This window comes from Psammomys obesus, unplaced genomic scaffold, assembly GCF_907164565.1.
Source record: "Psammomys obesus unplaced genomic scaffold, mPsaObe1.curated_primary_1811, whole genome shotgun sequence".
Classification (NCBI taxonomy): Eukaryota; Metazoa; Chordata; class Mammalia; order Rodentia; family Muridae; genus Psammomys; species Psammomys obesus.
This window is the reverse complement of record NW_026585894.1, coordinates 15855362-15867981: the sequence shown is the minus strand read 5'-3', so window position 1 is coordinate 15867981 and position 12620 is coordinate 15855362. Positions and strand designations below refer to the sequence as shown.

At 38.9% G+C, this 12620-nt stretch overlaps 1 protein-coding gene across 1 annotated transcript in view; it reads left to right on the top strand.

Moving 5' to 3' along the window:
• The window catches only part of Adgrg4 (adhesion G protein-coupled receptor G4), an 84411-nt gene that overhangs the window by 45245 nt on the left and 26546 nt on the right, over window positions 1-12620 (top strand). The window contains exon 9 of the mRNA XM_055599555.1: window positions 7002-7136. Coding sequence (XP_055455530.1) covers window positions 7002-7136 — 135 coding nt within the window. The remainder of the gene's footprint in view (window positions 1-7001; window positions 7137-12620) is intronic.

Genomic DNA, 12620 nt, shown 5'->3' with positions numbered 1-12620 from the left:
TGTGTGTGTGTGTGTGTGTGTGTGTGTGTGTGTGTGTGTGTGTGTGTGTGTGTGTGTGTTTACAGGGTTTACTATCACTCTGGCATGTCATTTTATTTTTTTTAATTTTTTATTTTAATTTTTATTAATTATACATTATTCACTTTGTATCCCCTGTAAACCCCTCCCTCTTCCCCTCCCAGTCCCATCTTCCCTCCCGCTTCTCCATGCATGCCCCTCCCCAAGTCCACTGATGGGTCAGACTTCAGTTTCTGAAATAGAATCTTGCTATATATCTCACCTGACATTGAATTTATAATGTCCCAGATAGACTTCAAACTCACAGTCTTCTTGTCTCTGACTCCAAGTTGCTGGTATTTAATTGGTTTGTACCACTACACCTGGCTGTGTTTTGATGAATTTATTCCTAAGTATCTTATTTCTCTGATGTTGTTGCAAATGGAATATTTTTAAAATTTCAATGATTTTATGCAAATATAAAATGCAATTGATTAAATATAAAGTGTATAATGTGGGTTGACTGACCAGGCCTATTCCTGAATTCCAAGAAGAAAAATGTTTTTATAGCTTTAGATTTTGGAGCATGTTCAATTTCAGAATTTTGGATTAGGAATTACATAAGTAGTCTATGCAAATAATTCATAATCCCAAACCTGCAAAATATGAGACACTTCTTGTCTAAGGATTTTGGTAAATGATATTCAACCTATGTACATCATTTGTGTATTATGAACAATTGCTAAATTCACTTACTAGGTTGAGTGATTTTTAGGATAGCTGGCAAAAGGGTTGTGAATCTTCCTTAGTGATTTTTATTTCTCTTTTTGTATAGGAGTGTGTGTGGTATGCGTACATGTGTGTGTGTGTGTGTGTGCTTGTGCATGAACAGAAACAGGATGAGAAAATTGGGTACTCTGATATACCACTTTCTACCCTGCTACCTTGAGACAGGATCTTTCGCTGACGCTGAACCTAAGATGGTGGCTGCAGCAATCCCCTCTACCCTCCTGTTAGTGCTATGGCTACAGGTGTGTACAAGTATGTTTGGCCTTTTGCCCTATTGTCATGCTTTTGCTACAAGCACTCCTACCTCCTTTCCCATCTCACTACCACCGTCTTTATTCCTTTTCTTAGCCTTTAATTTTTCTTCTAACGTTATTATTATTATTTATTTACTTTAAATCTTGATTGCAGCTTTCCATCACTCCTCTCCTCTCAGTCCTTCCATCTCAATCTCTCCCCTAATTCACCCCTTCTCCTCTTCTCTTCAGAAAAGAGGAGGCCTACCATGGATATCAACCAGTCCTGGCATATCAAGTTGCAGTAAGACTATGTGTATCTTCTTTTGAACACAGAGTAGGCAGCCCAGCTAGAGGAGAGGGATACAAAGGCAGGCAACAGAGTCAGACAGAGCCCCTGTTCCTGCTATTAGGAGTACCACATGAAGACCAAGCTATACAGCTGTTACATATGTACAGAGGGCCTAGATGGATCCCATACATGCTCTCTGTTTGGAGGTTAATTCTCTGTAAGCCCCTGTGGGCCCAGGTTAGTTGACTCTGTAGGTTTTCTTGTGGTGTCCTTGACCCTTCTGGCTCCTTCTATCCTTCCTCCCCTTCTTCCACAGTATTCCTCAAATTCTGCTCCATCTTTTACCCATGAACATCTTGTAGGCAGGACCAATTGTGGGTCTGGGGTTTTATGGCTATGTTGGTGTCCTTGACTGGAAGTATTTTCTGGTTACAGGAGATGGCCGTTTCAGGCACCATATCCTCCATTGCTAAGGAGTCTTAACTAGGGTTTCCCCTCATAGAATCCATTGTCCTAGGGTATTAGCTTGTCTGAGAAATGTTCCCATAATCCAGTTGTCTCTCCCAGTACTCTCTTCTTCCATCTTTCCCCCACCTCATACCTTCTGTTCCCACTTAATGTGTGTCTATTTTTGTTTGTAGGTGCCATTGCCTTATGCATATATGAGTGGGAGTCACAGATCAACATTGGGAATCTTCCTTCATCACTCTCCACCTTATTTTTTTGAGACAGGATCTCTCACTCAAATCTTGAACATGTATTTTTATTATTTCAGTTGCAAGTATTTTTCACCTTCTTTAGTGCCTCAAATACTTAGATGTATGTTTAAATACCAAATATTTGGAGATATCAAAGGCATTATTATTTATTATTTGTTTCATTTTGGCCACAGAATACACTTGGTATGGTTTCATTTAGTTCCGTGTTTATGAGATAGGATTTTATGTAGCCCAATAATGCTTCCATCTCAATTTGAAAAGTAACTGAACTTCTGATCTTTCTGTATCTACCCCCTAAGTGCTCAGCTGATAGCCACAGGTTTCCATAGCTGATTTAACCTGGAATGACTTTAACCTATTTAAATGTATTGGAACCGTGAGTAATTGGGTACAGATTATGTGTCCATGAAAAACAGTGTACTTTTTATAGTTCTTAGGTATAGTGTATCATATATATTAATAAGATCAAAGTGGTTGATACTATTAGGAGCATCTGTATGTTTACTAGCTTTTTTCTTAGTTGTTTTCTAGTTGAAAGGATTATTAAAATCTCTAATTCTTTTAAATTTTACCAAATTTATTTTATACTCATTTATATTTTTGGGTTGTCCTAACACCATCCTTAATCATAACTTATTTATCATTATAAAACTTCTCTATCTCCGATGTGTTTCTTTGAGACAGGGTTTCTCTGTGTAGCCAGGAGCTGCCTTGCAGGCTGGGCTGCAACTAGTAAGGCAACATCCTTTACACCCTGAGGGCTGGCATTATACATGTGTACTATCATACCTGGCAGTCTCAACTTCCTCGCAGCCTTCTTAGAAAATATTTGTGTGAGTGTGTATGTGTGTATGACCACTATTTTCTTCATATATAAAGAACAATTCTTGTAGATAGCATATAGTTTGTTTTTGCACATTGTATCAGTCCTGGCGATCTCTGCCTATTGTGTATGCAGTCCTTTAATGTTTAATATAATTGTTGGCATGATTAAACTTGAAACTTAAAACTTTAACGTTATTTTATTTTCTATACATTTGGTTTTTCTTCTTCTATTGTTTTTGTTATGTTTTGTTTTACTTTAAAATATTTATTATACTTCATTTTCATTTTTATTAATATTTACTCTTTATTTTATCTTGAATAAGCAAATATTAGACTACAAGACAATTTATTTCATTATGACATATTCATTCAATGGATTTTGATCACATTTATTCTCATGTTTTTCTTTTTTTTGTGAGAGGAAGGTACAGTCGAAGGTCACTGTTTAAGAGTAATCTCCTTAGCAGGGTGGGGCATGTCTAGAATTCCTAGATGCTTGCTAGAGCAGTTTCCTTATCAGGAAGGGTCTGGCCTGTAATCTGTCCTGAGGGCTATGTGATGCTCCTTGGAAGACCTGGGGTCACCCAAATCAGGGGAGACTTTTTGAACCCCGCTGAGATAAGGGAGTCTATCACTGCGGTCTGAGTGCCAATAAATGGCTATCCGGAGTCTACGAACTTCAACCTTATTCAGCAGCCCCACATTCAGCTGTGTTGGTTTAGTCCTAGATTTTTTTTTTCCTGTTCACTGGCCTACCTGTCCAGTTTTGTGCCTGTTCCTTGCTGCTTTCATTAGTAGGGCTCTTTGGAATAATTTGACATCAGGTTTTGTTAGACCTCCAGCATCATCCTTTCTATTCTAGATTACTTTGGCCATTGTTTAGGGTTTTTGTGTTAATTTTGGGGACTGTTTCATTTCTATTTCCATGATGAATATCATTCTAATTTTGATGAGAATTTTAGTGATTATGTAGAATGCTTTTGGTCACAAATTCATTTTAACAATATTATATACTTCTGATCTGTCCTAGTTTTTTAATATTTATTATTATTATTAATTACACTTTATTCATTTTGTACTCCCCCATAAGCCCCTCCCTCCTCCCCTCCCAATCTCACCCTTCCTCCCCTTTCTGCATTCATGCCCCTCCCCAAGTCCACTGATAGGGGAGATCTTCCTCTCCTTCTTTCTGATCTTAGACTATCAGTTCTCATCAGAAGTGGCTGCATTGTCATCTTCTGTGGCCTGGTAAGGCTGCTCCCCCCTCAGGGGGAGGTGATCAAAGAGCAGACAAATAAGATTATGTCAGAGGCAGTCCCTCTTCCCATTACTATGTAACCTACTTGGAAACTGAACTGCCATGGGCTACATCTATACAGGGGTTCTAGGTTATCTCCATGAATAGTTCTTGGTTGGAGTATGAGTCTCTGGGAAGTTCCCTGTGTTCAAATTTTCTTTTTCTGTTGCTCTCATTGTGGAGTTCCTGTCCTCTCCATCTCTTGCTATTTCCCACTTCTTACATAAAATTCCATTCACTCTGCCTGACAGTTGGCCATCAGGCTCAGCATCTGCTTTGATAGTCTGCAGGGCAGAGGCTTTCAGAGGCCCTCTGTGGCAGGTTCCAAGGTTGTTTCCTGTTTTCTTCTTCTGGCTTTCAGAGGCCCTCTGTAGCAGGTTCCTAGGTTGTTTCCTGTTTTCTTCTTCTTCTGATGTCCATCCTCTTTGCCTTTCAGGATGGGGATTGAGCATTTTAGTTAGGGTCCTCTCTTTTGCTTAGTTTGTTTAGATGTACAGATTTTAGTGGGTTTATTCTATGTTATATGTTTATATGAGTGAGTATATACCATGGAATTTTTCTTTCCAGGTCTGTAAAGAATTGTGTTGGTAATTTGATGGGAATTGCATTGAATCTGTAGAATGCTTTTGGTAAGATGGCCATTTTTACTATGTTAATCCTGCCAAGCCATGAGCATGGGAGATCTTTCCATCTTCTCATATCTTCTTCTAATTCTTTCTTCATGTTTTTCTTTTTTGCATAAATTCTTCTCTTCTATTGGTCTCTTATTCCTCTAGATAGTCTCCCTTATACTTTCAGTCTTTTAAAATTTAATTGATGATGCAAATGAAAACATTCAACATTTGAATTTCTGAATCTGATTTGTTTCACTTAATATGACAATATTGAATTACCCTCATTTTCCTGTGGCATATTTCATTCTTCTTCGTGGATGAATAATATTTTATTGGATATATATATATATATATGTGTGTGTGTGTGTGTGTGTGTGTGTGTGTGTACAATTGAAATCCATTTTTAGGTCAATAGTCACATCAGCTGATTCAATATCTTAGGTATTGTGATCAGTATCACAATCACAGTAAGCATAGGTATACAGGCATATGTCTTACATATGACTTTGATTTTTTTGGATATAGACTCAGGGGTTGTATAGGTAGATAATATGGCTGTACTATTTTGGTTTCTGATGAATCTTCCATCTTGATTTTCATAGTGGCTGAATGATGTTACATTTCCACCAGCAGGATTTATCCTTTTAATCACACTGTCTTAGTTTATATTTCTATTGCTGTTTTGGCTGCTGATTTGGTTATTATGGCAATTGAGTTGTCTGGAATTAAAGTAAACTCCAAGTCTTGGGTGGCAGTTCAAAAAGCAGTTGAGTCCTTCATTTTTTTATTTAGAATTTGTCCTCTGCGTATACGACTCAGAGACCAGGTACAGAATCTGTGCAGTTTAGCTCACTCCATTCCAGAAGTTCCCCATCCCGTCCTTCCAATGGCTGTGCTTCTCCTGACCTTTAGTTTCTGATTCTTCACAACAGGAATAAGTAGATTTTTTTTCTAGCAACATTTCAGATGCCCTACAAAGCATCAGCTGGATGATGAAAAACAGATATTTCATCCAGTATTTTTACCTTTTTCTCAGTACTTACTCTGCTACAGAAGTTTTCTGCTGGTGTTCATTTTCCTGGGTTTTCAAATGACTGTTAATTTAATTTGATGTTATATGCAGGGAACTCCTCATCCATTAAGAGCTATTTAGGTATACCAGAAGCAGGTGTTGACTTCCTTGTTTACATATGGAGTCTCCATTATAAGCATCAGTGGATAAACAGACAATTAACCCTAGCCACGTTCTTGGTACCAAGTTACTTATATGCTGAAGTTAAGTTGTGACCTAAAAGGTCATGTGTCATCTGTGCTAAAAAGTTCATGGGTCATCTGTGCTAAAAAATCCATATGGGTTTTAGGTTCAAGAAGTCATTCTATAAACATTATACACTATCACACACACACACACACACACACACCTCCCTTACTCTACACCCAACTAGGTGCTCATTGATCAGCAGCATAGATAATAAGAAAAATACGGGCCCAAATTCCATATTTTTCTTCAGTTACTCCCCTACTTTATGACCACTGGATAAGTCTTTAACTTCCGTGAGCCTCATTTCCTAATATCTTCTACAACATACCTTTCAAGTTTGGCAAAGATTAAATAAAAGAATACAGTTCATCTTGCCCACATATCAGTTTTTCCCAGGGATGTTCAGGTTTGTGATTGTGTTCTCAGTGTAATTTTTAATAAAACCCATTTTCATTCTCAAAAACTTTCTAGTATATACAAAATACTATTTATTACCAATGAAACTAGCATATCCTTCTAACTATGAGTCCCTAGCAGAGTTTTAAAGGCTAATACTTCACTTTCCAGGCTCACTATTAGTGAAAACATTGCTCAATGAACTATGAGGCAGGTGCCTAATACTACTGCTTATTCTTGCCATCATTTCTGCTTTCAGAACTATACCGGGGAAGGCAAACTGATGATATACTTTATTTCTTAACATTGGGGCAAATCACCTAATTTTTTTTTTATCACCTCTGTTTTTACATATGTGGACTTAGGTTAACTTTGGAAGGTTGGAAGGAAAAGTGTGTGTGTGCATATGTGTGTGTGTGTGTGTGTGTGTGTGTGTGTGTGTTAGTCCATGGAACGAGGCTGCAGTCATCAGCTTCAGTCTTCTGTGGGAACTCTGAATTGGAAGAGATGGGAGGAGGAGAGGATGCAATTATGATGGGTGAAGACTCCATTTTTTATTTCCTGATTTGTCTTGGCAGATTTTCCTTGGTGGTATTCCTCTAAGGAGGGCTTTGGCTTCCATATATTTGCCTAAATCATTGAGGGAGAAAGTTCCTCTTAATGGCTTAAAAACCATTTTGTTTAATTTTTTTGGACAAACTTCACTCTTTAAGGTAAGTTCTTGCCTCTGGTAACTGTCATGAACTGACGTGGTGACTCACTGTAATTATGAACTCCTGCTATTTTCATGATGTTCTGTTTATTTTAGAATATGCTCTGATTGATTCTCCAAGTCTTTCAGCACAACCCCTGGTCCTCTGCATGAATCAACATCTACTTTAATGATGCTTTATACTTTTGAATTTTCGTAGCACCTAAGCTTTGGATGGGACTTTAAGGGTTATCTGGGAACCAAATGGAGATCTTAAGATGTTTCAAAGCCAGAAAAGAACAGCATGTTCTCCTAATAGGATGGCCTTTCATCTTATTAATCTGCCCTACCCCCACATCTCTCCTGGCTTCTAGCTCTGAGTGGTCTAAACCTCACTTTAAACGAGAGTCAGTGAAATGTGGTGAGACATGGTCTTGGAGAGCAGCTTCTGAGACTTGAGGGTGACATCACTGTCTTCTCCCTGTATGATTCCTTCTCTGTGTGCTGTAGTTTCTTGTAGTGTAAAACAGTATACAGAATCTTATATACCCCTTAAAGGACTGAAGGAGTTAATACATGTAAAGTACTCCTGGGGTTGCCTGGCACATCCTGAGCACTGAGTAAATGCTTGCATTGCTGTTGGTATTACGGGTAAGGTTTTTTGCCTACGACCACTCTATCTAATCATGCTGTTGAGATGACAGCAACCAGCATTTACGTGAAGTTCAGGACAATAAACGCTATTTTTTTTGGAGACAAAATCTCATTATATATCTCTGTCTGGCCTAGAACTTGCTTTGTAGACCAATATGACAGAGATCTTACAGCTTCTGCCTCCTGAGTTCTGGGAGTAAGGGCATGTATTGCCATATGCAGCTTTAGTTGTTATTATTTATGCTTACTACCTCATCTTCTTCTCATGGGAAACTGAGGCTCAGAAAAATAGGGTTTTTTTTCCAAGATCAGATAGTGATGAAATGGTATAGTTAAGAATCAGATTCAGGGCTAAGATCAAAAACTCAAGAGACAACACATGCTGGAGAGGTTGTGGAGAAAGGGGAACCTTCCTCCACTGCTGGTGGGAATGTAAACTTGTACAACCACTCTGGAAATCAATCTGGCGCTTTCTGAGACAACTAGGAATAGCGCTTCCTCAAGATCCAGCTATACCACTTCTAGGCATATATCCAAAAGATTCTCAAGTACACAATAAGGACATTTGCTCAACCATGTTTGTAGCAGCCTTATTTGTAATAGCCAGAAGCTGGAAACAGCCCAGATGTCCCTCAGTGGAGGAATGGATGCACAGATTGTGGTATATCTACACAATGAAATATTACTCAGCAATAAAAAACAAGGAAATCATGAAATTTTCAGGTAAATGGTGGGATCTGGAAAAGATCATCCTGAGTGAGCTATCCCAGAGGCAGAAAGATGCACACGGTATATACTCACTCATATAGACATATAATATAGGATAAACCTACCAAAATCTATACACCTAAAGAAACTAATCAAGAGGGAGGACTCTTGCTAAAATGCTCAATTTCTATCCAGAAAGGCAAAGAGGCTGGACATCAGAAGAAGGAGAAAAGAGGGAACAAGTCAGGAGCCTGGCACAGAGGACCTCTGAAAAGCTCTGCCCTGCAGACTATCAATGTAGATACTGAGACTTATGGGCAACCTTTGGGCAGAATGCAGGGAATCGTAGGAAAGAAGTGGGAAATAGTAAGATCTGGAGAGAACAGGAACTCCATAAGGAGAGCAACAGAACAAAAAAATCTGAGCACAGGGGTCTTTCCTGAGACTGCTATTCCAACCAAGGACTATGCATGGAGATAACCTAAGACCCCTGCACAGATGTAGTCCATGGCAGTTCAGTATCCAAGTGGGTTCCATTGTAATAGGAACAGGGACTGTCTCTGACATGAACTGATTGGCCTGCTCTTTAATTTCCTCCCCCTGAGGGGGAAGCAGCATTACCAGGCCACAGAGGAAGACAATGCAGCCACTCCTGATGAGACCTAATTGACTAGGATCAGAAAGAAGGAAAAGAAGTCCTCCCCTATCAGTGGACTTGGGGAGGGGCATGCATGCAGAGGGTGGAGGAAGAGAGAGATTGGGATGGGAGGAGGGAAGGAACCACGGGGGGGGATACAAAGTGAGTAAAGTGTAATTAATAAAGAAAAAAAAAAGAATCAGATTCAGGCTATATAACACCAAAGTTCTGATATATGATTTTTTTCTTTCCCATTTATGTCTGTTTTCATAAACATGCATGTAGTGTTTGTGTGGGGGGGTTTGTTCATGTTTGTATATATAGGCACACACATATATTTATATGTATGGGAAGCCACACAGTCACATGTGTATGTATGAATGTGGAGGCCCAAGACTGATGTCAAGAATCATCCTTAATAGTTGTTCTACATTGTTCAAGGTCTCTTAGTCAAACCCAGAACTTGCCAATGACATTAGTCTGTAAATCCCATGTCTCTGATTTACAAGGAAGGAAATACAGGTGAACCAGCATCCCCACCTGCTATTTTACATGGGTTCCAGGAATCCAAACAGTGGTCCATTGCTTATGCAGAAATAAATTAACCACTGACCCATCTCCCCAACCTCAAAGTCTTTATTTTTGAAGTTAATGCATTAATTTGCCCCAGTATGTTTGCATTACTAAGGAATCATCCAAAGGCATGAATTCCTAGTGGTCAAATAATCACAGACTTATTTTTTTGGGGGGGCGGGAATGTTACAATAAGAGGATAAAAATATAGCAGACACTTTTAGCACCTACCAGTTTAAGAGGACCATATTATCACCAAATGTATTTGCAAAGTTTTCTGTTTTTCTAGCATTCGATGGCCATTCTTTTCTTCAGCTAAATTCTATTTGTTCCTGTAGGTTTAGTTCAATTCCTCTCCAGGACACCTCCTTAGAATTAATAAGTCCATTCTCTCTTCTCTGTACTCTGAAAAAAATTAGTGAACCAAATTTTGTAATAATGGTTTAAAATGTGTTCCAAAGCTGTCTGAACCTTTTGATATTCTTGTCACTGTTTTATATCATCAGAGATGCCATTATTTTTGGTCTTAATTTCCCTCCTTCCTTCAAATGGCTGTGCTTATCTCTCAGAATAAGAGATAAACTTGTTTTGCATAGATTCTAAACTTAATAAGTAATTTTGATTCTCTAGCACCTTCCATTGAAATAGACTAAAGACCTTCACCCAAATTAGCCTACAGACGTCATAGTGCCAGATGAAGAAGGGTTAGAACCAGTTAGTCATCAAATTCCAAGCTGGAAGGGCCCTTATAACTCAGTGTCACTTATCTTTATTGTGTCAGTGAAGTCACCAAGACCCAGAAAGAGAAAGATATTTACTAAAGGTGACACAATTCACTATTTTATTTACCCAATCATTTAGTTATTTGACAAGTAGTTATTTCATTCCTACTCTGTGTCTTTCATGGTGCTGGGTACTAGGTGATGGGGCTATGGTGCTAAGCAAAACAGAGCTAGGGCCTACCCTTATATAAAATGCAGTAAAAAAGATTCCTGCACTGAAAGAAGTACATGGGTCTAGGCCCTGTGTCACTGGTGGCTGAGGATTGCATGATTGAAGACATGCTACCCTGTAAATACCTTTCTGAATCTTCAGTGCCTGGGCCCCAGCCTTAGATCTATACAGCTTCCTCTAATATCTTTTGGTCAAAATCTTGACAGTCATTATAAAATATTACCTTATAAATTGCTGATAATGCACCACTCTTGAACATCTTGTACATTCTCCTTCTTTCCAGTAGCTGCAGCAAGCCTGGTGTGGCATAGGGACTCTAGGACTGTAAGGGAGGACAGAGCAAAAGCAGCCTGAGTTAGGGGATATCTCAGCTCTGAAGAGGCCCCAAGATGAAATGAAGAGTGGATAGAGCTGACACAGAGGAAACTTAAGTCTAGAGGAGCAAGAAATGATTTTTACCATGTTGTACATAAGAGACATGAATCCTAAGAGCTTAGTTAGTTAAGTCTTTGGTCATTGTGAGAAGTTCTTCCCTTGGCCTTTACACTGCAGAAAGCTGTATATCTTAGACCAAATTGGGAGAATAATTAGAGGTCATCTACTTACCAATAGATGTTATCATGTCATCATGTTACCAATGGTCCAGAAAGAAGAAGGTCTTTGGAGGAACCAGAAGGCTTGGGTAGGCACTTACTCTCTTGGGTGTCAGCAAAACCCTACCACAATCATAGTTTCATGATGTTCCACCTTAGCAGGCTGCCTTAGGGAACTCTGACGAGAAAAGAACACTAAGTCGTCAGAATGTGCATTCATTATTTGTGTCATTGTTGGAAATTATGCAAGAAAAGGCTGGTGTGGGGTTCATGATTTGAGGTAGTAGGGAAACCCTGGTGACAGGAACTTGAGAAAGCTTGTCACATTATGTCTGCATCAAAGAAGCAAATGACTGCTAGTGCTCAGCTATCCATCTTTCATTCATTCCAGGACTCCTAGTTGAAGGAATGGTACTACCTACATTTAGACTGGGCCTTCTGTGTTTACATAATCCCTCACCAGTATGCCCAGAGGACAACCCAAGCCGGATGATCCTTTTCAGGCCTGCCCAGATGTTTATTTCCTATATGATTCTAGATCGTGTCCCTTTAACAATATTAACCATCACAACATTGTTTAGGATGAACAATAACAATGTTATGGCCATGAACATAAAGTAGGACATTTCCAAGTTGACCAAGACCACATGCATGGTTACTTAAGTGCTTAGGTTGACAAGGGATTAGCTATTTTTGCACACCCTGTCCTCAGTGATGTCTTCCAACCATGTCCAGTAGGCTCTTCAAGGATGTCATTTAAACATCAGGCTTTCTTAGAAACTTCTTCTAGGATTTTCTTCATCTTCCTCCTCTCTCACTCTAGCTATACCTGTGGTTTTATACAAGCAATACAGCAGGCACTCATTTAACTAGCCTTATGGAGTCTTGACCTTTGCAACTTCAGCCTTGTTATTATAGAGTCTCATATCTTTACAAATATTCTTTAATTTGTTGCCCTTAAATTAACATTCTTAAACATCCTTTTCCTGCCTCTCATTAGTTGTATGATCTTTGTACATATAGGTACTGAACCTACCCAAGTCTCAGTTTAGCTGAAAAAAAAAGGCCATATGATGTCAGTGAGGGCTGAATAATATGCATGTGAAAATCACTTAGCCAGTTATCTGGATCACAGAAGCCAAAAGAGGAAATACCTGCTGCATATTAGGCTGTGTAGGCATGCTAGGATATAATGTCTGGACTTCAGCATGAGACTAAAGGGTTTTCAAGAGTGGAGATCATCATCAAATTCTTCTAACACATATACCAAGCTGGATATTGATAAATATACTTCCTTTTCCTGTGGGGGACAGACTATGAAAATAGTGTGTAAAAACTTCATAATGGATTCAGATTCATTATTTAAAAAGTTGTCTTTATAAGGATG